Source organism: Miniopterus natalensis, chromosome 12, assembly GCF_054644295.1.
Source record: "Miniopterus natalensis isolate mMinNat1 chromosome 12, mMinNat1.hap1, whole genome shotgun sequence".
NCBI classification, from domain to species: Eukaryota; Metazoa; Chordata; class Mammalia; order Chiroptera; family Miniopteridae; genus Miniopterus; species Miniopterus natalensis.
In genome coordinates, this window is record NC_142092.1 from 9,628,806 (window position 1) to 9,655,451 (window position 26,646).

General features: G+C 41.9%; 1 protein-coding gene across 1 annotated transcript in view; it reads right to left on the reverse strand.

Annotated features, from left to right (window-relative positions):
• AOPEP (aminopeptidase O (putative)) overlaps nt 1-26,646 on the reverse strand; it is a 296,713-nt gene that overhangs the window by 257,657 nt on the left and 12,410 nt on the right. The window contains exons 3-5 of the mRNA XM_087822613.1: nt 25,908-26,074; nt 8,210-8,363; nt 211-456 (exon numbers count right to left, since the gene is read on the reverse strand). Of these exons, the coding sequence (XP_087678739.1) occupies nt 211-456; nt 8,210-8,363; nt 25,908-26,074 (567 nt within the window). The remainder of the gene's footprint in view (nt 1-210; nt 457-8,209; nt 8,364-25,907; nt 26,075-26,646) is intronic.

Genomic DNA, 26,646 nt, shown 5'->3' on the forward strand with positions numbered 1-26,646 from the left:
GAATTGAGTCCAAGACACCCAAAGGCTCATGCATGGTAGAGTCTATGCATAAACTGTCCCTCAAGGCAGCAACGAGATGCCCAAGCACAAGCAATCGTGGCCCTTCCATCCTAATCAAATGACAGCTCTGACAGAGCTCAGAAAAAGCAAGATATAGTCACAGAATTCCCCAACCATGTTCTCTGCGAGCGCCACAGTGGAACAATGTACCTGGCCATCCCCAGACTTGGAAAGTTGGCAGGAACGATGAGTATGTCCAGCCTGGAAAATGGGTGGGTCCCCAGGACAGAGTGTGCTGCTGCGAGGCAAGGAGAGACCAGCTGCAGAAGGGTCTCTTGGCAGGCACCTTCAAGGCAAACTGGGGCGAAGACCCGATGAGGAATGATCTCCTGGGTGGTGGCAGAAGCATTCTGAAAGCGGCAGGGGTATTCCATGTGGCCACAAATGCCAACACACCTGGGAACAACACACAATAAACATACACTTTACTGGAGATCGGCTTTATTCTCCCTGCTTTGGAGCTGAGGGACTTTCACTGGCACGGCCGACTTCTAGCAGAGCGTGGTTCAGAAAGGCTTAGGAGCAAAATCAGCTACCTGCGTTCTCCACTGGTCTGGGTCTATGCAGCAGTGGAACATCACTGGAGCAGGTGCTTCTTGGTGTTTTGATCTAAGCTAAGTGAAAATAGTAAAATCTTGTTTTAGAATATATGGGGACAAAGCCCCAAGGTGCAAAACAACAAAACTCCCCACGAAAGCAAAAAATAATTTCTGCCCTTATAATTGTGCTTTCAAATATCACTACAGAAAAAAGTGTCCCCAAAACAGGGACAATTCATAACTCAGAAAGAAAGGGATGGTGCAGCCAAAGTAAAGATCCCATTCTGGAATTTACTAGAATAAAAGATGTGGACTCAGGTAGAGAGCAATGAACCAAATGACAGCACAGGTTCCAGCTTTTCAAAAGAACACAATCCATTCTACTGTTCTTTACAAAGGCCATCAAAAGGTGTGCTGTTAAGGAATACAGAAGCACTTTTTTTAATACATTTTTTAAATTGATTTGAGAGAGAGAGGAGGGTGGGGGGGGGGAGAGAGAGAAACATTGATTTGTTGTTCCACTTAATTATGCATTCATTGGTTGATTCTTGTATGTGCCCTGACAGGATTGAACCGGCAACCTTGGCATATTGGATGAAGCTCTAAACAAATGAGCAACCCAGCCAGGGCCTACAGAGGCACTTTTGTACAAGATTTTCCCCAATCCACTTTTAATACAAACTTAACTAAATCAGCCTTTTAAGGAAGCAGATCAGAGTCCAGCCCACACCATCTGACAACTGTCAGTTATTCTACCAAAGGTGGAGCTGAAAAAGGATTCCTAAAGCCTGACTCATAGGCCTCAAGAGAACGTATCTACCCAAAAACACTGACATCAAAGGGAACTCAATTTTTTCACCTGTTAACCTGTCCTTTATTCAAACATAATGGAACACTCCTCTACTTTTAATTTATAAATTATAGTTCTAACTATGAGGCTTATTAGATTCACTGTGAATACTAAAAAAACTTTAAAATACTGGTACATTCCAATATGGGAGGGCTGCGCCTTTCGCCCACCCAAGATCAGTGCTGCCCACAGAGATCCACAGAGCTATGGAGAGAAACTTTGCCCTCTGCCGTGTGGCCATAGGTGAGGGAAAAATAATGGGGGAAGACCCACAAATACTTCTCCCAGGTTAAAGTGACAGGAAGAATATAATTGTTGAGCTAGCCAAAGTCCCTGGATTGATAATCTTGCTTTATGGAGAAAGTGAGTGGAGGTGCCCGTTAGTAAACATTTAACTGAAAAGGCTGCAATGTCCACCTAATGACTAGTACTGTGCTGGAGCATCAATTTAATCACAGCTCTCACAAAGTGAAAAATCACCACTTATTAAATTATCCACCACAATACCTTGTCCTTATGTATTTATATGGGTATGTAATGTGTGAGGGTAATTTAAGCTTGCACTCTCTATTGGCAAGTTTGCAGAGCACATTAACTAATGGAGAAATTAGAGGTGAAGAAGCAGCTTCAGGACAAAGTTAGAGCCTAAGTTTAAATTCTACCTATCAAAGTGCAATTTTGCAAGGAGGCATCCCATTGGCCTATCTAGAAATACCATGGGGCAAGATTATTTTTTTGCAGCCAAAAACCCCAAAAGTTAGAGAATAGCTTGAGATAGCCAAAGATAGAACATAAAAGCCAATCTGTTCAAGAGAAAAGGTGAGTTAAATTCTCTTTGGACATGAATGGCACTATCCAGAAAAATGAAGTTATTTCAGTTGGATGAATTAACACTGTTTTTCATAATCAAAGCATAGAAAATGTAGGACTCTAAGACAATCAAGCTATGGGCAAATGAGACCATTAAGGTTTCCAATACAAATGGAAATGGCATCAGGGAGGCCACACATGGGTTCCAACATGGGAATCAGGACACCTGGACTTCTGTGGCTGTTCAGCCGGCTCACTGTGCCCTGAGGCAAGCGACTCAGGCTCTGGGCCTCCTTTCCTCACCAGGTCTCACAGAAGAGGCTACTGAGGAAGAGGAGGAACTGATTGGAAAGGGGGGTGAGGGAACTTATTGGGGTGACAGAATGTTCTCTATCTGGGTTAGCATGTATACAGCTGTCAAAAACTAACCAAGCCAAACACTTAAGATCTGTTCATTCTGCATTAATTATACTTTAATTAAAAATAAACAGCCCAGCCGGTGTTGCTCAGGGGTTGACCATCGACCTATGATCCAGGCGACAAAGTTTGATTCATAGTCAGGACACATGCCTGGGTTGTGGGCTCAATCCTCAGTAGGGGACATGCAGGAGGCAGCTGATCAATGACTCTCATTGATGTCTCTCTCTTTCTCTCCCTCTCGCTTCCTCTCTCTGAAATCAATAAAGACATATTTAAAAAAGAAACCAAAATGGTTTCTAAGGTTTCTCTGGCACTCTGGTTCTAAGCCAATGCACCACGTGAGCCCTCTTCACACAGCAGCCATGCTCCTGAAGCAGTGGGGAGCACTCACTTTTATAAACTTGTGACTAGGCTTCCATAGAACCAGCGTTACCTCAAAAATATTCAATCTTTCCTTCAGACTAATCTTCAGTTACACATCGCTGTATATGTGCCTGCTCCAATGTACTCTCAATATCACCAACAAATCAAGCATTTGTAAACAGCTCTTCCTGGTGCCCAGACTTGTAACCAGAGTAAACATTTTATTACTTAAGGTTAATAATACTTGATTGTTAATTAATAATCTGTAATACTAATAAGAATAATAAACACTAATAACTCCTACCACAACTGCTACTGACATTGGTTGAACATTCACTGTGCCAAGTGCTGCTCTGAATAGTGCACATACACTTCCCCAGTTAATGCACACACCACTCTCAGGAACAAGAACTATTCGGCACAGCGTGAGTCATCATAAGCTCCTCCCTCCCGATTCTCCTTCTCCAGAAACTTCATTTTGCTTCTTAAGTAAATTTGGACCCTGGAGTTTTCTCCAAGCTGAGCTCAGCTGCTCTGTGATTCTCCGGGCTCCTGCTCCTCCCTGTCAATATTGCCTATTAATATTGCCCAGAGTGGGAAGAAGGGTGAAACATACGCTAGGCTGGTAAGTGGCAGAAACCAGACCATTGGTTCTCTCTTATACAATGTTGGGCTGAGATGATTTTACAAGAGGTCTCTCCAAGGAGTAAGAGTGGCCATGTCTTACTCAGAATCACAAGACGGGAAACTGCCTCGAGAGGTTCTCCTGCTGCCACCGTCGGGTTTCAGACAGGGCTGCAGTGAAACCACCCGGCACAAACGGTTCTCCGTCCTGGGTTCAAAAGAAATTACTGGAAAGTCTCCCAAGGGAATGCATATCTTTTTTCCACAACCCTTCCTTGGTTCAAGGCGACGCCTCAGTTAATATCTTCTGCATTCCTGCTCTTCTCAGGTCACTTCCCCGGGAGTTGCCTGTACCTACATATGAATAAGTCTCTGACGCTACCTTTGAGGAGTTTACAGTTTTGTTAGGAGAAAAGAATTTTAAATTCTGATTAGTTTAGTGACACAGTAAAATTTTTACACAATTTATTAACATGTTTTAGGTAGCAGAGTAAATGCTTTCTAAATACCTCCACCAGTCCCCCAATGGGTTGCCGACAATAATGCCAATATACATGAGGACGGAGTAGCGTCTGAAAGCTGGGTGTGTTTTCTCTGAACATTCAGCATATTAAAAAGCAAAATGAGATATGTGCAACATGAGGCAGAAAGCCAAAATAGTCTGGGGGAGCAAGGGCTGGAAAAATAACCAAGCCAAGAAGATACGGAAAGGTCCTCGTACAGTGAAGGGAGCTCTGGGAATTGGCATTTCCCGATGATTTGTATCTACCATTCCTTCCTTTCTAGACTTTCAGAGAGAGAAATAGGGCCTCATCCTCTGAGGGCCAACTTTTCACTCACTTTACATCCTCTACCAAGTCTGCCCTTTCTTTTATTTTCTTTTTTTAAAACATGTGTTTTGGGGGATTTTTAAAATTGATTTTAGAGAGAGGAGGGGAGAGGGAGAGAGAGATAAAAACAACAATGATGACAGAGAATCACCGATTGGCTGCCTCCTGCACGCCCCCCTGGGGATCGAGCCCACAACCCACCCGGGGGTGTGCCCTGACCAGGACTCGAAAGGGGACTGCCTGGTCCATGGGTCGATGCTCAGCCGCTGAGCCACATCGGCTGGCAAGCCTGCCCTCCTTTAGGGTTAGCAGCCTTGGTGCCTCTCCCATGTTTTTCCATGCTCTGTGGTGCCTGTTTCCCATGCTTTTAACCATTTTTGCTGAACTCCTCTAAACTTTATCCAAGCATCCTGCTTATCCTGTATGGCCCCAAAGTGAAGACAGTGGTTTAACAAAGGCCTCGAGAGGTTAAACATAATACAAAGATCCCCCTGTGGCTGGAGAAGGTTACACTACAGCCAAATAAAATTAATAAACTTTCCACAGTTTCTCTCAGTGCCTTATAATTAATGTATTTACCAAAATGCTCACCAAGAGTGGGCTGGAGTGCATATGGAACTGGAGCTGGAAGAAAGACTACTGTTCCTATAATTTGGCCACATGAACAGTGATCAGAAGCTCAGTGACCAATACTCTGGCCAAATTTCTGGGACCCAGATGAACATGTTAGGCAAATGAAAGCCTGTGGTATATGAGGCCCCTGTAAAAGTTACGTTTACGTGAACTGAACTAGTGATCTTAGGGAGGTTTGAAGTAGGAAGGGGGTTTGGGAAAGACAAGGGGACCAGATGTGAACATAACCAAAAACACCACTGCAGTTGGCACTTCAGAGCACCTGTGTTGGCAAACTTAGCGAGGAGCCAGAGATGTAATGGATAAAAACACAGAGCCACCCTCTGCTGACTAAAGACAGCACGCATGAAGCATGCAGCCAGGGGAGGATCAAGCAAATGTAAGCTATTATTTTATCAGCAGTACATTTCTGATGGACAAGCACAGTGATAAATGAAGGGAAAGCTCAGTCATAGCATGTCAGACATGGAAGGGAGTGTGGGAGGGACTCCATCCCCAGGCCTCCCATAACCATACTAGGACAAACTTCCCTGCCCTGGAACCCTTGACCTCTGTCTCCAGCTGATCACTGGCCGGGTCACTCTGGACTCTCTGTTGGAATCTGCTTGCCCACAGAGGGGCTACTTCTGGCTGAAGGCAGGCTGTGTGCATCTGTGCTGAGGGGGCTAGCAGTGGGCCAGCTGGGTGGAGGTATGTCTGATTTGGAAATGAAGTATTAGAAAGCCCACGTACACTGTGCACCTGAGCACTCCCTCAGCCCAGCTTCTGTCAGTAATGAAACTTTTCTTTCGTTGTCCTTCTGTCTGTTTCTCAATTGGTTCTGAACTCAGGAGGACAAGAGAGGAGTTGTATTTACCCTTCCCCTAAACTCCAACAGGGATTCAGATGTCCGTCTTCCCAGAATCCCACTTTGTGTGGCCATGGCCTCCTCCACAATTATGGGTGCATGAGAAGCGAACAGCGCCCTCAGTTGCTCCGTGCAGCAGAGGGCACACAGGAGATGCTTGCTGCCCATTCCCTACCTCCGGTCTCTGTAACTGCTGCTAGGAGGAGCAAATAATAGATCTTTCTTTGCCTTCCCCTAGCCTTCCTAAGGCACTCATTTTCAACTGCATCCCTCCTCTAACAGTGCATCAGCCCTGAGGCTGTGGGTGAAGAGCAGGGTGCACCTTCACCATGAAGAATCTCAGAAATTCACCTCCTCGCCACATCCCCCCGCAAATGCTATTTTACAGAGAAGGAGAGCAGGGCTTTGCCCAAAGAAACACATCCAGTCAACAGGGATGGCACCTCCAGGCTCGAAGGTAGTGCTCTGAACTTCCGCTTTCTGTTACAACATAATGCATTCCAATCAATAATAGTGACTCAGTCATGGCACTGCCTCTCCAGGTGGGAAGGTAGATCGGACTATGGGTGAGCATGGATGTTATGTATAATTTTAAGATTCTGAATTATCTCTCCAGGGGCTTGAGCCCAAATGTGAATCCAGGTATTGTAACTCAGAAGGGACATGACTGTGAACATGTTGCTGTTTGAAGTCCCAGTATTATTATTTTATCTAGAAAATGGAGACAATAAAGCCTATCTATCATACAGGCTTATCCTCAGAACTAGCTGAAATGACATTCACATCAAGACTTTCCCTGACTTCAAACATCCAATGGCATCAACATCAATTCAGGATAGGCTAGGATATGCTGCAATAACAAACATCCCCAGTATTTCAGGTGCTTAACACAAAAAAGTTATTTCTCACTCATACCAAGTCCACTGTGGATCCAAGTGACACTCCAGGGCACCTACCTGTCCTCCCTACTCAGAAATCTGGCTACCCAGAATTGTAAAATGAGGCCTACTACGGGATTTCAATGACAGGGAAAGAGAGCACTAGGTCTCACAAACAAATATTCCCACGTGAAAGTAACATACGTCACTTCTGTCTACAATTCTGTTCTTCCCTCGAGAGTGCATATGTAAAATCCAAAAAGCAATCTAGGATACTCTATATAGCTCAGGGAAGACAGTCCAAAATAGGTAACTTACTGAATAAGAAGTGGCAATTACCTCCCTTCCCCTGAAAAGCAAAAGGCAGGCAGTAAGATATGCCCATCATAAGAGAGGGGCTCAAAGGCTTTATCTTCTAATGACACCAACCACTGCTGTCACTGCAGTAAAAGCAAAAGCAACATGGCAAAACAAAACCAACACAAAAGGACTTTTCATTCCACGAGCATATCTTAGCTGGCTTTCAAGGATGAACTAACTAGCTGTCCTATGACTCTGGGCATTCTTCACTAGAAGGCACTGACTTAGTGACTACCTGTAAATAGGAAAATGATTAAACTGAGCTGAATGTAAAAGCCCTACAATGAAGCACGATGTCACACTGCATGACTAGCACACTCCTGTGCCTAGTATGTGCATTCCCCTTCCCCCCTTTGGCTCTCAAAGCTAGAAATAGTTGAACATCTGGGCAGGCTGAACTGATTTTCTCTGATCAACCCTGAAATAGAAGGAGTTGCTACTGAAGTTAAAAGAGCCCTGACCCAGCAGGATTATCATAACCCAATGGCCTTGTGACTGCTTCCTTGTGTCCTATGCTCCTAAGCAGGCAGTCCTCCCCCACTGAGGGAAGGCTGCCCCACAAAATGCACTGCTAACAGCAGACACAGGAACCAGAACAGCAGACTGGACTACAAAGGAATCCATCAGACAAGCAATTTTTTTTTATTAAGTTGTGTTTTTGACAAAATAAGCACTGAAATCCAAAGGTAAAAGGTGTAGAAAGAGAAAACACTGAAGATTCTGTTGACTTAACCAAATATACAAAAATATTTCACCTGACTTCACAGAGGATTTAACATATACTTATTTTATTTTCTCGTTCTTTCTGCATAAACAACATGCCCACACTTCTGCCGTTCAACTCTCTTTCCCTCCCAGTAGGGCTTTTCCTGCTTTGATTAATCATATTTTGGTTTAGTTTCTCAGCAGGGATGACTCACATTCCCAGCACTTGGAATAAATGCATCATTCTGCTCCCTTGAGTGTTTGTTTTTCAGCAAGTTTCCAATACAAACCTAGAGTCAGCCTCAGAAGGTGAGAGGGACCTCTCTGCTGCCAGGGCATTTAGTGAGCAGGTCTCTGGCTTCACTTCCATCCAGGGTCCCACTGCAATTGTGAAGGTGGAGGCTGGCATTGGCATGGTTACGTAGTAATGCCAGCTTGAGCACCCTATAAACAGAAAGAGGAAAGTCACAGTGAGGCCAATGTATGGTTCTAGACCTTGCTTGTATCTTTTCTCTTCAGGCATTTGAAGAACCTGTGCCCTAAGATGGGATAAGCCAATTCTTAGACATGGGTCATGTCAACTGAAGGGGCATTATTCCAGGTCTCAGGGGAAGCATAAGAGAGATGACAGTTTCAGGGCAGGCAGGGAGGTTCGGACTGCTCCAGGGATCAGTTTGAAGCCCTTCAAGTGAGGCTATAAATAAAGGGTGGTGGTTACAGTGGTCACTAACAGCTGCAAACACATAAAAGTATAGGTTGTATGCTGCTCTAGAGACAAAAAAGTCTAACTCATCCTTATTGCCTAGCACAGTACTTGGCATAAAAAAAAAAAAAAAAAGGAGCAGCTCAGCTGCATGGATGGATGGATGAAAGAACAAATGAATTATCATTTCTGTTCTGCTAAACTATGTTGTCTAAACTCAATTCAAGTCCGTCTCAAATGGATACAGTAGACTACAGTGAGACTAGAGAAAGGAGATACCTGGGTTATAGCCCCAGCTCTAACACTAATTAACTGTGGAAACGCAGGCTTTATACTCCTCATTCCTCTTATCTGTTAGTATATTGGGCTGGTCCCCCATTCCTCAATGAGCAGGTGAAAAGCAGGCCTGGGAAGGTTCTATGGAGCCAAGGACTCCCAGCTCGTTGTAACAAGGCTGGACTTATAGCTGGGGCTCCCCATGCCAGCCAAGGGTGTGCCCGCCAGTGAGCCTACACCTTAGAGAAGGCTTTTACCAAAGGATAAATGATTGATAACCTGTAACACTATACTCCCTTACTTCTGAGATGGGAAAGTGATTTTAATGTTTCTGAAATCTGAATGTGTCATACAACCTGATGTTATACAGTATTTTTTTCTGAGCATCTGCTATAAATTGATGGTGTGTCTGAAGAAGAATGACTATTCCCTCATATTATGGAGCACAGTTCTCCACTTCCCATGTTCTTCATGTTGCATTAGAGTAACACAACCTAGCCTCTCTTTCAGCCCCTCATTAACTCCTTTGCAGGAACTATTCTTCTCTTTCTTGTTTTAAGTTTTAGAGGGTTAAACACTCATGGAGTAGCCTATGGTTGTACAATTTGGTCAGTGAGTGGCTAAGATGTCATATTCAGGGTCAAAATGTTAACATGCCCACAATGACCAGCAGAGCAAATAGCATTTTTCAAAGTCCTTTACCAGTAAAAATCAATGATAAAGGTTAGATTTTGATCTCCACATGCTTGGCTTCCTTGTCTCTCAACTAATCCTGAACTTAGGGAGGTAGAGAGTTGTTATTTATTACCCTCTGAAACTACCCTCTGAAACTTAGATCCAAAAAATACACTGCAGAGCTCCTCTGATGAAAAGCAAAATTTTACACACAAAACAAAGACCTAAACTTAAGGGGAAAAAATATGATATCAACTTTGAATAAATATGATATGATGTCAAGTTTGGAAGTCATTAGAGGAAATACTTGAAGGAGGAATATAGAAGGGCAGGATAGAATGGCAGGAAACCCATCACAGAGGTATCGGTTCTCTCAAAATTGCTTCTGGAATCAGAATAGCAGTCTTGAAATCACTCCTTCCACAACTGACTAAAAAGCTTAAGGCATGCTGCTCTTTTTAAAAAGTACTTTTATTTTTTAATTGATTTTAGAAAGAGAGGAAGGGAGAGGGAGAGAGAAACATTGATTGGTTGCCTCCCGTAAGCACCCTGACCGGGGACTGAACCCGAAACCTGGCTATGTACTCTGACCTGGAATCAGACCCACAACCCTTTGGTGCACAGATGACGCACCAACCAACTGAACCACACCAGTCAGGGCAATACATGCTCCTCTTTAAAGATGAAGGACTTCCAGCTATGATGGCAGCTTAAGTAAACGTGTAAACACAGTACTTGCCTTCTCCCACAACCATGTCATAATTAAAATGAAACCACAGAAAGCCACCATTCAGAACTGCTTGAAATCTGGCTGATTGAAGTCCTACAACTAGGGAATTAAAGAAGAAGCCACATCCACACTGGTAGGAGGGGCAAAGAACCAGAATGGGCTGGTCCTACACCCACGTGTGGCAGATAAAAATATGGAGGGATATCTCAGCTGTGGAGATCCCCCCTGAAGTCCCCACTGAAGGGCAAAGGGTCCTAGCCCCACACCAGGCCTCCAGTGCTAGGAAGAAAAGTCCCCATAACTTCTGGCTGTAAAAACCAGCAGGGAGTGTGGCTGAAGGAGGCTGAGGCTGCTGGAGTCCCAGGTGGTCCTCTCAAAGGGCTGGTGCTCGGACTTACTCAGACTCACTCCCTCTGAGCTCCAGTGTTCTGGAAGCAGCTTGAATGGGGCAGAGGCAGACAGAAGGAATTGAATTGTCTGCTGGGCAAGAGCTGGGGGGAGGGAGCTGCTTTTTCCCAGACAGAAGTGCTGGCAGAGGCCATTATTCCTTTGATGAGCACCCCCCCCCCCCACAGAGCTGGCAGGTGGAGTGGCCATCACCCTGGCTCACACTGTTTGTCCTGCCTTGGTGATTCCCTGAGGCCCCACCCCACCCAACTTCCAGGTCCATCCAAGCTGTTTCCAGTGGCTTTTCCATAGGAATGGCCTGTCTTGGCTCATGCTTCAGATTTTCCTAAAATCTCTCAAACAAGCAGCATCTGGCCTTAGCATGATCCCGTACCTCTCACTAAGTGGCCCCAGGCCTGGCTCTAGCTTCAGCCGGCCTTGGTTCACAACTTGGCCTCTCCTAGGCACCTCCAAGCCTACTACAAGTAGCAGCCATCTGCAGATTGCTTTGTAGTTCATGCCAGGTAGCCCTGAGCAGGACATAGGTGGTGGATGACCTTGGCCTGCACCTTCCAGGAGGCTCCAGAGTCAGCGCACCCAGTGAATAGTTTCAGACCATGTCAAAGTATCACCATCCAATCACCTCCACAAATAGCACACACAAAAGGCAGACTCAGTGAGCACCAGAACCCCACTGAAGTAAGTCTTCCTCTGTAGGGTGGCCGCCAGCACAGCTGATCATTCATGGTGGTCAGAGGTTGGAGGTCAGTGGTTGGTGATCACAGTCAGTCCTTGCAGCTGACTGGCCTTGGGGTAAATTCCTCCCATTGACATTCTAACAGCAACCAAGGCTCAGCTACAAGAGGAGGGTCACCCAGCCCACATGGGGGAGCACCTCGAGTGTCCTGCTTAGGATATTGGCAAGGCTGTGCCGGTGGGCCATACAGAACACCTACTCCATTAGGCCACTCTACCAAGCCTGGGAGATGCAGCAGGTCTACCTAATACACACAAACAAACACAGGGAGGCTCCTAAAAGGAGGAGACAGAAATATAGCCCAAAAGAAAGAAAAGAACAAAACTCCAGAAAAAGGACTAAACAAAATGGAGACAAGCAACCTACTAGATGCAGAGCTCAGCACACTGGGTGTATGGGTGCTCAAGGAATTCAGTGGGGACCTCAACAGCATGGAAAAGGGCCAGTCAGAAATGAAGGGTGTACTAAATGAAACGAAGACTAATTTACAGGGAATCGACAGTAGAGTAGATAAAGCCAAGAATCAAATAAGCAATTTGGAATATAGGAAGCAAAACACATTCAATCAAAACAGCAAGAAGAAAAAAGAATCCAAAAAATGAGGATAGTGTAAAGAGCCTCTGGAACAACTTCAGGTGTATCAATATTAGCATCATGACAGTCCTGGAAGGAGAAGGTAGAGCAAGAAATTGAAAACGTATTTGAAAAAATAATGACAGAAAACCTTCCTAACTTGGTGAAGGATATAAACATACAAGTCCAGGAAGCGCAGAGAGTCCCAAACAAAAGGAACCCAAAGAGGCCCCGCCAAGAAACATCCTAATTAAAATGCACAAGGTTAAAAACAAAGAGAATCTTAAAAGCAGCAAGACAAAAGCAGTTAGTTACTTACAAGGGAGCTCCCATAAGACTGTCAGCTGATTTCTCAACAGAAACTTTGCAGGCCAGAAGGATTGTCAAGAAATATTCAAAGTGATGAAAAGCAAGGACCTACAGCTAAAATTACTCTGCCCAGCAAAGCTATCATTTAGAATGGAAGGGCAGATAAAGAGCTTCCCAGGCAAGAAAAAACTAAAGGAGTTCATCACCACCAAACCAGTATTACATGAAATGTTAAAGGATCTTCTTTAGGAAGAAAAAGAAAAAATATAAATAATAAAATGGCAATAAATACATATCTATCAATAATTAAATATAAAAAAATAAATAAATGATCAAGCAGGACAGAAACAGACTCACAGATACAGGAAACATTTTGACAGTTGCCAGATGCGAGAGGAATTGGGAGGATGGGTAACAAAAATGAAGGGTTAAGAAGTACAAAATGGTAGTTACAGAATAGTCACAAGAATGTAAAGTAGAGCATAGGGAATATAGACAATAATATTCTAATGACTGTAAGGTGTAAGATGAGTGCAAGATTTTTCAGGATGATCACTTGGTAAGTTATGCAATGTCTAATCACTGGGATGTACACCTGACACTAATATAGTAATTAATGTATGTCAACTGTAATTTAAAAATAAAAATGATTTTAAAATGAAAAGAAAAAAGGAAAAAAAAAAAAGACAAGATAACAATTGCTGGCAAGGATGTGGAGAAAAGGGAATGCTTGTGCTCTGTTTTTGAGGATGTAAATTGGTGCCACCACTATAGGAGACAGTATGGAAGTTTCTCAAAAAATTAAAAATAGGACTACCATATGATCCAGCAATTCCACTCATGGGTATTTATCCAAAGGAAATGAAATCACTATCTCAAAGAGATATCTGCACTCTCAGGTTCACTGCAGCATTATTTTCAATGACTAAGACATGGAAACAACCTAACCATCCATGGAGTAATGACTGGATAAAGAAAATGTGAGATAGATTTATTTATTTATTTATTTATTTATTTTAGAATTTATTCAGACATAAAAAAAGGAAATCCTGCTATTTGTGACCACAAGGATGGACCTTGAGGGCATTACGCTAAATGAAGTAAGTCAAACAGAGAAAGACAAATACTGTATGAGATCTCACTTATATGTGGAATCTAAAAAAAACAAACTCATAGAAACAGAATAGATTGGTGACTGACGGGTGGAGGTTTGGTAGGAGATTGAGGGGAAATGAGTGAAGGTGTTCAAAGGATGGAAACTTCTTGTTATAAAATAAGTTCTGGGGATGTAATGTACTGCAAAGTGACTGTTAACAATACCATATTGTATATAATTAACAATACTTTATTGTATATTTTAAAGTTGCTAGGAGAGTAGATCTTCAGAGTTCTCACCACACACAGTAATACTATGTGAGGTGATGGATGTGTTAACTAACCTTATTGTGGTAACCATTTCACAATACATACATGTGTCAAATCATCACATTGTGTACCTTAACCCTTTGCGGTAGTATGAAATTTGGACATGGGTGTCGTACTGGTCAGAATTAAGAGCTTTCAGAGAAATTATGAACTGATACATGAATGAATAGAGTTAAGATTTGTACGGTTCCTTGCTGTGGTGGCTGAGAGCAGACATACGACCGGAACGGTAAAAAAGCTTTGGTGGCTGAGAGTAAACAAACGACCGCAAAGGGTTAAACCTACAATGTTAGATGTCAGTTATATCTCAATAAATCTGGGTAGGAAGGAAAGGAAACACTATGTGGAGTAGACTTTCTCCCTATATTCTGCATTAAATTTTTGATCTGATTTTTTTGCAGCCTCTCTCTGGTCCTTGTACCATCCATCTAGCACGTAGAGAAGATAAGACTTTTTGGAAACAGCAGGAACTAAAACTGCTTTCAATAGAGAATACTGCGAATGGAACAGGAGGTATCTCTTAGACGCCTGCACGAGGTCATGGAGAAGCCTCACAGAGTGCCCAATGACATCATGTCCCAGCACCTTTATCAGAAAGGCTGTACACCCAAGGTGATGTGGGGAGGGCAGTGGAGGCTGTAAATGGATGTGGCAGGGGAGAGGAATGAGATTAGCAGTTTAAAAAAAAAAGTCAGAAACCCTAAATGACCTGCAGTTTGGGAGCAAGACAGCAAAAGTGTTAACAGAGTCGGAGCCAAATCCAGCAAAAATATTTTAAAACTGTCACTGCTCCCTCACAGTCTTCTCGGAAGTTAAATAATGGGAGAAAAGTCACTTTTGGGGGGAGGAAATGTATTAAAAACATCGCCTAAACCCATATTTTAAATACTCAAGAAGGTTTTCTCCTATACAGCCCTCAAGATTTTTAATTTTTTGATTCTTAAAGTTCCTCTATTTAGTGGAGCTCACTGGGAATAAACTGTTTCATACTTCAAGCTTTTAAAGCAAAATACTTTTTCAGGATACCAAGTGACAGTCAAAGCAGGGCAGATCAATAGCCTGGGCCACATAAGAACCGGCCAGGTGCCCACTTCCCAAAGACCCTGGCTGGACTCTTTGTAGAAGTTTCTCAAAGGTGTCCAGCCCTGGGCTTCTTGCCCAACCCTGGGTGAATGCTGAAGCCACTGCTGAGACAACTGAATGCTTCCAGTGCTCTGAGGGGGATTTTACTAGTCACTACTATCAGGGCAAGTATAGTGTCCTTAGGTGGCAGAAAAATTGCTTCGAGTTGTCTGCTCATGGACTATTCCACTGAACCCAATCTTGCATGAAGATTGCCCACTGCCACAGGGAGCTAGCTGCTCAGGGAATACCTGATCTCATCTTCAAACCAGACTGCGGAAAAAGGCAAATAACAAGGTGGAAATACTGCCCCAGAATGCAGAGCATACATTCCAAAGAAAAGAAAAATAATTTCTGGATTATCTATTGTTTGGGGTAAGCCAGCCTTGTAAAGAGAATTGATGAAGAGCATATCTCTTTTGAGTGTGTCTAATGATTTAGTTCCAGCTCTGGAATCTGATTACCTGGGTTCAATAGCCTGCTCCACACTTACCAGTTTGGACACATTACCTAATCTCTCAATGCATCAGTTTCCTCAACTATAAAAACGGAATGATCTAAGTATGTACCTCATAGGATTATGTGAGGATTAGGTTAGATAATATATATAGAAACCACTAAGGCATAGTAATTGGCACATAGTAAGTGCTGAAGAAATCTTAACTGCTGTTGTCTTCACAGCTGCCTTCCCGTTGCTTGAGCTGACTTTCTGGAGGCAAAGACAAAAAATGTTGAAGGTATGGCTGCCACATGTGCACCAAAGCCTGTGGTCTGATGATGAGGCCCACATATGGGGTTTAGGTTGAATGGCATTAAAACACAGTGCACACAAAGCGATCCATTTAAAGAAGAATGACAGCCCAAAAGGGGGCATGCTGCATGACTTCATATAGGAGGGCCATTTGGAGACTATTTAAATGGTGTTTACTTTAAATGAGCCATCCTTGATGAAATAGACAGTGAATGCCTTCATTTTCCTTTTTGATTCAATCCACTTGCCCTAGACTCCCTTGCTACCCCAGCTGCAAAACAAAGAGAACACGCTGTACTTGAATCAGCCCAGAGTTTTCCTCTGCAGAGGCCAGAAGCCCATCACACCACTGGATGATTTCAGGGCCAGGCCTGGAATCATTAGCAAGATGAACAGGGAGTGGAGGGGTAGGGACAATAGGAACGGGCCCAGAGGAAGTGGCACTCCCAAACTGTGCAGGCCTGAGCAGCCACCCAGCTAGCCTCCCTTCAGAGCTTCCTCAGAAAATTCCCAAAAGCCTCGATGACACCTTCGCAAACTGGAACTTATTTAGGGGGTGAAATTCACAGGCTTAGATTGTCTCACTAGTAAGTCAGATAGATCAGATCAGATATTGTTATGATCACACTAGCAGATGCTACAAGATCCAAAAAGACATTTTCATCTCTGAAATAGGACTGAAATTTTCCTTAAAGATGACTGTTTTTTGTGGGAATGAGAAGTATGTGAAATGGGGTCATTTTTCAAATCATAGGAGGCTGTCTAAAATTTAGTTTTGAAAATACTTATAACTAGAGAGTGTTAAAACAATTACAATAATTATCTGCTTCATTTACTACTCAAAAAACTGTCTTACGAATAGTTTTGAAGATCCTGTCTTCAAAGGGAGAAAGAACTTTTTATGCAATACTGTCTAAAAAGCTTTGCTAATTACTTGTGAAAATCATTTTTATAAAAAGAAAAAAATTATGAGAAAAACATGAAGGTACTGTAGTCATTTTTACATATCAGTCATGCCCACTAATAGTATATTAAATATAAGATGTATGTAAAGTCATTGTCCTCTTCTTAGGGGAATCCTGGGTAAACTCACTCAGCACAGCAGACACAGCCATACAACTCAGCTCCACGAAAGCAAAGGCAGATGGTTTATCTTTGCAAAGTCAGGCATCTCATCGAATTTCTTGTATTTAAAGGATTATAATTTTCACTGAAAATTAAAACAGGTACTTAAATTCTTCCTATTAAAAGCAGATCTGCTCTGGTCAGTCTGGTTCAGTGGTTAGAGCGTCAACCCCAGCACCAAAGGATGGGGGATTGGATTCTGGCTCAGAGCACCTGCCAGAGGCAACCAGTCGATGTGTTTCCCTCAAATAGGTCTCTCTCTCTCCCCTCCCCTTCTCCCTCCCTCCCTTCCAGTCTCTCTGAAAAGCAATGGAAAAAATATCCCCTGGTGAGGATTAAAAAAAAAAAGAAAAGCAGATGAAAGAAGGTGAAGGGATTAGCCAAAGAACATGCATGCACAGCCCAGACACAGACAGCAGTGTGGTGAGGGCCAGAGGGAGGGGGCAGGGCTGGGTGGAGGTGGGCAAAGGGGGGAATGGGAACATCTATAATAGTGTCAACAATAAAAAAAAAAAGTAAAAAAAAAACGAAAAACTTTTCCACTGTAGGTTAGTCAAACAGCATGATGCACTTGGAAATATCAAACTGATAGATGCTTTTATTTACATATCATATTTCTCTACTCAATAGTCCCTACTGCTTTCCTACCTCAAGGTTCTTTCTTTCTTTAGGCGATAGTCTTAATCTCAGAACTTCCTGCCCAAAGTATTCCATACAACAAGATATTTCATTATTTTGGAACATCTCTGTATCACAAATTAAAGATGCTTGGCTATATGCATAGGAATACATGTATTTATAAGTGCATACAGACATACTCTGTATAACGTATATGTTATATATATTTTGTGTATTTGTGACAGTACATATAAAAAATACATAAAAGGAGGGAAAGCTCCCAGTTTCAGTTGCTCTTCCTTGGCTTCCTTCCTGAGTGCTTGGGTCTTTCAGCAAACCCCAGCTCTTTTTCTCTCACGGAAGCCAAGCCTACACATTCTGGTTTTATGAGCTGGTGCCACCCTCCTGAATACCCATGGCGTGACTGTCTTTCGTTAGTCCTCCGCTGTTGCTCAAGGGCGGGAGCTGGCACCAGAACAAAGGAGACAGTAAGAACACCCTGGGCTGGTATGCGCCAGCACTGCCTAACCAGGGCCACGTGCCAGGTCATGCCACCGCTTCTCAAGCACGGATGCCACTGGCAAGGCTTTGGGTTTCCTTCCCTGCAACATGGTACCGCCTAAGGCACAGGAGACCCATGAGAGAATGACCTTCAAGATCATTCTTGTGAACCAGGTAAAAGAGCGCCACCTACTGAACAGAGGACACAAGCACCTCCCTAGGTTTTGAGGTTTCCCTTTGTGGCTAATGAATACCTAAAGGAAGACATCGCACCAGGACTGCTCTTCCGCGTCTCAGCCTCCATTCTGACCTACGGCACAGACAACCTACTTCCCCTGAAAGTTAAGTACAAAATGGATTGTCGAATTACCCCAAACCATACTGCTCCAAATGGTCACAGGTACATTTTAGTACTTGACCCACATGAGAAAACTCATGAATATTAAGCCTAAGACAAAAATCCACAGCAAGAATTGGTATACACAAGCCTGCAGAATCATCAATACCCAAAAGAAATCATGATGAATTCCCCATATGCCCAGTATGGTAAGTGCAGCTCTAGGAAGGCAAGAAAGAACTAGTCAAAAGCAAGTCACAAAGAAAAGAATGACCTGACTCAGACTAGAACGTGCTAGGCATTATTTGAGCCCTTATGAGAGATGTAAGAGCAGAACAGAATACTCAGTCACCAGTAGCTTTCTGAAGAGAAGAGATGAATGTATTCACTCTGTACTCCTACCCCTTGAAACACATGTATGTGCACTAGCCCAGGATAAAGTTTCCTCAGTTCCAGAAACAAGCAGCTTTCTCTACTCTGCATTCTCTGTAGTGAAAACACTTAATCATAACCATTCCTAAATGTCTTTAATCTACCACTTCCTTATACATAATTCCTGGTTGCATGCGGTGGGAGCAGTCTAAATGGTATTGCTCATTTTAAGCCATCAAGGGGGAAGAAAAGTTGGCTTTCAACAGCACACAGGAGGGTCTGGACCCTGAAATCTTGGCTTTTCCCTGGAATTTCCCACACAAAGTCAAGAGAGAAAATGTCAGAGAGCTGGTCTGTTGGGCAGGCCAGAGAGCAGCATTTTGCCCAGGATGAAGTAATGTCTACAGTCTCCTACTTTTGAACAGAAAAATGAAATCAGATCCTATGTGAGGGCACATATAGTTTAACACCTTTCACTTCACCTGCTTTTCCTCGTACGTTTGGAAGCAGCTTACATTAGTCAATCTTATTCATTTATTTGAGGCTTCCCATGAAAAATGTAAGAGGAATATTTTATTTTTCTAGGATGTAGAAATACACTAAATTAGACTCTGCAAAAATAAAACTAAGCAACAAAAAAATTAGCAAACAGGGAAATGAGAATGTACCACACCCATTTTTTTCTTTTAAAATCTATTGAGCCTACAGAAAAGGCGTGGGCTCCAATCAGAAGCAGAGCCAGAGAAAGGACCCTGGAATCACTGCCGTCACTGTCAGTGGTGCTTTAATTTCTTCTCCCATGAACATATCACTTCTGTCTCATTACACAGAACACAGTTATTCCAGAAATAAGCATTAAGCACCTACTGCAGACAAGGCACTGGGTCTCTGTGCTTAATAGGTTGGCTATATTTTGGCAGGGAATACAGGCCAACAATAACACACAGGCTAGCATTTCCGTCTGCCCAAATGACATTATGCTGAGGAAGTTAAATAATAAAGGAGACACACAAGTCAATCTAAATCTACAGCCTCGACTTAGCTCTCCTGAAAAAAGGATAGTGGCTTCTCAGCTAATAAAATTCTTATGATGGTTATCAGGCTACAGTCTAAACCATTGGCCTTCTTATTACAAACAGCCAAGGAGTGATTTCCCTCATACAGCAAGGCCTTCTGATTTTCATGCTCTGTCTCCAGGCTGCTGTCATCTCTGTGCCTGTGATGTGCCTCATTGCATTATGCTGCTCCCAGGTGCTTTTCCCCTTTCAGGAAATCAGCTGACGCCTGGCAAAGGTGCTAATCAGGCTGGTGTGGCACTGGGATGGAAACTATGAGCTGAGGGTCGAGTTTGCACTCGTATTTTCAAGGATAGCTCATCATTAAAGGGCATTGTGCATAAGAGAGGAGGTCCTATGAGACCAATCTACCAATCTAGAAAATACAACTCAGGAAGGAAGTAGTATCATCTTATATCCACACACTATTTTTTCTAAGAAGTGTAGAGACACCTAGAGATTACTCCCCCCCCCAGAACAGCCACTCTGGAACTGGCAAAGAGCTCTGCCAGCATCTTTCCTGGCCGACCTCTGACAAACCCAGCTTGGGCTGCAGGAGGTACTGCAGTATTAGGCACAGAGTGCTTTCTCCTTGCCAAGCCTCCCTCAGTTTGAGTTGGTAAAGTCTGGTCTGAGATATCACATAAGGTATAAGTGGTATGAACATTAGCAAATCCCAATTGCACGTATTTATTTTAACTCTGTGCTGAATTGGTAATTCTGAAAAAAGGTCCACAGATATATTCCTGGAGATATGAAAATTTTCCACAAAAATTATAAAGTCAATTCTTGTTTCAATTTTTATGCTAATCTTCAAACAGACAACAACAGACAGATACTGAAGAGGTCAGAAGGCTCTCCTGTAGAGGACCAGTTAGTAAATATGCTACGCTTTGTGGGCCATGTAGTCTTTGCTTCAACTATTCAGCTCTGCCACAACAGCACCAAAGTAGCTAAAGATGGGGGCCATGTTCTAATCAAACGTTATTTCCAAAAACAGGCAGTGGCTGCATCTGGCCAGTCAACTGGATTATCCAGATATAACTGAGTACTGCCAAACCACCTCCAAGCTCACATGGGCATCAGTGCTGTGACTGCACAGCGACAGGCAGCAGCACTTTCATTATTGAGAAGTAATGAGAAAGCGACATAAAGCTGATGCTTTTTATGAGAACAGACACCACAGCAGGCTGTGCGAGGGCAGCTCTCCAGCACGGGGCAGGCCGGTGGTGGAGAGCCAGATCGCCGCGGCTCACGCACGGGGCTGTGCGCAGCACGTCCACGCTGTGAGGGACAAATACGTTTCAACAAAATATTAACCTTTGCATTCAACTTATGTCGTTCATTTGAAGTTTAATGATTTAATAATTTAATCTGTGCCTAATTTATAATTTTATTTTGGCTTTATAGATCTGTAAGAATTATAAGCATACAAAGTTTATATCTAGTCTTAACACTCATAGTTTTAAGATATCATTCTAATACAAGTAATTTCAGCCAACCCTGGTGGACATGATTTTTCTTCCCTCTAAATAGAAAAATAATGCTTGAGTCTGAGACACACAGCCAAAAACAAGCCTTTCCGTCTGAATTGCGGGACCAAACCGTGAATGGAAAGTATGCAGGCCTGGTGAGATGGGGCAGGGAGAGCCAAACGGCATGGTGGAGGTGTGGCTACCACAAAGCGCAGAAACGGAGGCTGGAGGTGTCCAGGTGTCGGGGTCACCTGACACTGTAGTGTTTCCGATAATCAATTTCAGCATGGCAGGGAACCAAGGAGGGAGGGTGGAGAAAGAGGTTGTGTGACTCCACCAGAACTTCACTAGACAACTGCCAACCAGACACCGCGCCTGGATGGAGAGGCTGTGCGCACACTAACCTCAACTGCTGAACAGAGGACAGCTTTCAGACAGGACACATGTGGACAGTGAATGGAGCGAAGGGAAATTCACAGGCGGCATCCTGTCTGCTGGGACACACCAGCGAGGAAAGCCATGAGCACCAGGGGAAGAAACACTGCAAAATAAAGGTAAAAGAAAGTATCATTCTAAGGACTCAGAAGAACAAGCTTCAGAAATCAATTTACTGTAGAAACCAGTTTAGGAAACTGGCATTCCTATTATGCTACAAGAAGATACAACTTCTATGAAAAAATAGTAAAAAGTGTGAGAAGACAACAGGCTGAAACAGTATAACAGAGTGAGTTCAAAAGATAACAAAGACAAGTCAAAAAGATAAGGAATGATTGCAAGGAAACTAACAATTTAAATCTATAATGGAATTAATAAGGAACAAAATGTTTCCATGGAAAATCAGTGGTATAGAGTGTGAATAAAAAATGAAAAGGCAAGCTACACAGACTGAGGGGATATATTTGAAATACATATATCTGATAAAAGGTTTGCACCTAGAATACACAAAGCATTCTTACAACCTAATAATAAAACAACCAAAACCCCCACATTAAATAAATGGGCAAATGACTTGAAGAGATGCTTTTCAAAGGAAGATATAAGAATGCACAATAAGTACGGAAAGTGGCTCACCATCACTAGTCATCAGAGAAAGCAAATTAAAACCACAACAAGACAGCCTTGGACACCCAGTTGGAAGGCTAACATTAAAAGGACTGACAACACCAGTGTTTGCAAGGATGCACCGCAACAGGACCCTCATCTATTGCTGGTGGAATACGAAGTGATACAATCACTTTGGAAATAGTTTGACAGATACTTACAAAGTTAAACATGCACTTATATGATCCAACAATTCCACTCTTATGAATTTACCCAAGAGAAATGAAAATCTATGTCCTCAAAAAGACTTGCACACAAATGTTCAAAGCATGGTTTATCATCATGGCTAAACATAATTCGAATGTCCACCAACAGGTGAGAGAATAAACAAACTATGGTTTACTCATAATGGGCTACTATTCACTGATTTAAAAAAATAATAAACTATTAACTCCCACAACAATATGGATAAACCTCACAAACGTTATGCTGAGCAAAAGAAGTCAGACACAAAGGATTACACATGGGATGACGCCATTTATATGAATCTTCAGCAGAGACAAAGCTAATCTACAAATACGGAAATCAGATCAGTGGTTGACAGGAGTGGGGCTAGGGAGGAATGAGTTAAGGAGAGATGGCAAAGGCACAAGGGGAGTCCCAGGGTAAAGGAAATGTTCTACATCTTCACAGGTGTGCCGATTAAACTAATTGGTGTAATTGTCAAACTTCATTGAATAAGGCTTAAACTGTGTGCATTTTATTACATGTAAATTATACTTTAATGAAGTTGATTAAAAACAAAGGTATTCACAGCTAGCTTCTTTCTAGAAATTTGTGAATTGCATAAATAAATAGAAATTCTATGAGCCTCTAGGCAAGAAAATCATATTTTCAAAGAATTTTTAAAAAATTGATATTAGAGGCCTGACCAGTGGCTCAGAGGTTGAGCACTGACTCATGAACCAAGAGGTCACCGGTTCGATTCCCAGTCAGGGCACATGCCCAGGTTTCAGGCTCCATCCCCAGTAGGGGGCATGCGGGAGGCGGCCGATGGATGTGTCTCATAGATGTTTCTCTCTCTCTATCCCTCTCCCTTCCTCTCTCTCCAAATAATCAATAAAAACATATTTTAAAACATTGATATCAGATTTTTCCTCAGAAATGCTAAGGAATGATAATGAAAATGTTTATAGTTGTTAAGAGATAGAAGAAGTCCTAAGAATTTTATACCTAGACAAGGATTGTTCATAAGTGAATACAACTAAAAGCCAACCTAAATAGGGAGGGCTCATAAAATATACCACACATCCACCCTTCTAGAAAAAGAACAAAGTGAGACCATTTCCCAGGTGACTGAGAGATGATTCAAACTTAAAAGCTCAAGAATAAAGACAGTCTAAATACTTACTGAAAATATGATTTGAAACTACATGATATAAAACAATAATTGTAATTCATAGAAAATATAATACAAAAACAAAATACAGAGATAATATGGGTCCTAAACCCCGATTGTATTAATTAAAACTGGGGAATATGGGTAAGGGAAGATGATAGAAGTAAATGCCCATTAAATTCCTTATTTGATACTCAGTGAAGTCAAGAGCTATTGGTTCACAAACTGTAAAAGATCCATTTATGGAATACTCTACAGTCATAAAAATAATGAGAAAGCTCTTTATGCTCAGATATGAAATTATCTGTAAGACAAATTTATTCTAAAGGGTGAAGTACAATACAAAAATATGTACAGAATACTACAGTCTGTGCAACAAAGGAGAAAAAAATATATTATACATATATTATACATAGGAAATTGGTGGCTTTGGTTACCTTGAGGAAAGGGTTACTGGGCAGCTGAGAATTAGGAGTAAAAAGGAGACTTTAGTGCAATTTTTTGTCCTTTGTTTATTTGTAAATGAACCACAGAAATGTGACCTATTTTTAAAACCAAAATTTTTAAATGTATTATTTGTTTTGTTTTTATTTTGAGAATCAAGTATATACTCACTGAAGATTCTAGTACATGTGTAAATCTAGTTTGTGATAAAGGAGATACCACAACTCAGAAAAGATTCAAAATAAATGACCTTGAAGCAACCTGTTTCCTATTTGAAAAAAATATATATTTGTAGTCCTCATTTCACAATCCTGACTAGAATAAACTACAAACAGATTAAAGACTTAATGAAAAAATTTTTAATTAAATAAAAATATTTTTAAAAAAACAGATGAATCTCAGATCAAAGAAAGAAAGATCTTCAAAGAGTAATCTGACAGATTTGACTAAACAAAAATTAAAATCTACAATAGATTGAAACATTATATAAAATCAAAAGGCATACTAAAAATTGGGAAAAATACTTTTCATAAATATGATGATATTAATATCTTTATTTTTTAAAGAGCCAATCAAATTAATATACAGAACAAATTTTTTAAAACTTCACTGAAGCCTCAGTACAAAAATGGGCAAAGGAAATAAACAGAAAGGAAATGAAGATGGTTAAGAAAACTATAGGGACATATAAAATCTCATTGATAATCAAAGGAATCCAAGTTAAAGATACACCTTTTCTTGCCTGTCAAATGGGTGAAGTTCCCAGGAAATGGGGACCCCATGAAGGGTATGAAAAATGTATTATTGGTACAACTGTAAATTGGTACAACCTTTCTGGGAAACAACTTGGGATATCTACCAACAGCCTTACACATGCTGAAAACTTTTGCTCAATAATTCTAATTATATACTAAATGTCTCCTCAGGAATTTAATGCAATTTTATTTATAATAGGAAAAAAAACCTGGAAACAATAAAAATGTCTAGTAGTACAAAAATGTTAAAATATGATATATGCATACAATAAAATATTATGCAGACCTTAAAATAATAGTTTTGAAAAATACTTAATGACCTGGGAAACATTCAAGATACACCATAAGTAAAAAAACTGTTATATGCTATGACGACAATTTTGAAATGACAATACATACCATCCATATAGATTAATACGTACCAGCCATATAGTTTTACATACTGGCAACAAAATGTTAGCAACCACTTTTTCTAAAATCATTTAATTTTATTACTTTTAATTTCTCCAAAATTTAAAGTTTCTATAAGTGCCATATTTTAAATGAAGAAATATTACAATTACAAAAATCTCACCTGGCATCAACATGCTCAGGCTCTCACTGAACAAGTTAATTATTGCAATATGCAAGTAACTCCCAGACAGAACCTTGTGGGCTCATTAGCACTTGCCTTCCATCTTTTACACCTCTGGTGCAGAACTCCCGTGGGCGAACAGTGTTTAGAACAGAGCCTGACCAGGACAGCTCTGGTGGGCCAGCCAACAGCACTATCACTCGGCGTAATGAACACCCTGTGCAGGCTCCACGACCCAACCACAGGCAACTCAACTGTAATGGTGTTTCCGTGACACACTTGCCTGCCCAGAAAGTCTTCGACCAAGACCACCCACTTATGGCCCACAAACCACCAGGTCAAAGCAACTGCTAAAACACTCTAGGAATTGATAAGTCTGGCATGAAGAGCCCCACATGCCTGCCCAGGCTCCCCAAAGCCCCCTCCTCCTCCCCGCTGTTTTCTCTGGCAAGATGTTTTCTAGCATGTTCATTCCAACCCAACTAATAAAGGAGCTCTTTAAAGTTGTGAAAAACACCACGTATTGGGTTCCCGGTCGAGCGTGTGTGTGATACATAAAGAAGCACCGAACACATGTATAGTACCTTCCCGAAGCTGTGTTGGCTTGGCAGAATTTTCCCCACTCATTAAAACAACAAAAGATGCAGCTGCTCGGACTGTGGCCTGCCATGTTGACATGGCAACGGGTGGCTCCTGGCATGGAAAAAGGGCCCTGTTGTTTACTGGAGATCCCATAGTATAAACACATGGCCTGCAAAAGACAGACAAAGAAACAAAGGGGGAGAATCTTTAAAATAAGTTGTCACTTTCCTCATCACCATGGTAGAGAAGGTTAAGTTGAGCTTTCAAAGAAAAAACATTTGAGGCTTTGTAGTTGACTAGTTTCAAAGCATTTTCAACTGAAACTGCCAAGGGCTGTCTAAGTGGTAATTTCTCCCAAATGAATTACTTAAATATGTAAAGAGAGTTGTTTTTTAAGGGAAAAATACTTTTTGGTTAAAGTTTTAAACACTAGTCTGCCAAGTTAAAATTTATATTACCCTTGCCCCTCCCCTTAAGCTAACCTTACGCCTTTAAAAGAAAAAACTTTAGAGACATTCTTACAAAACTCGGAAAATATTCTGGAACAGAAAATATGTTTGGAGATCACTGAGATATTAATGTTTGGAAAAACAAGCTGGTGGTCTCAAATCCAGTGGTGGTGGGCTGATACCCCAATCTTGGAAACCAACATCTCTAATAGAACCCGTGTGGGAGTCCTTGTGTGGAGGTGAAGAACAGGGGTTGGCACATAGGTGACAGGCTGTGACAGGAAGGCCAAGT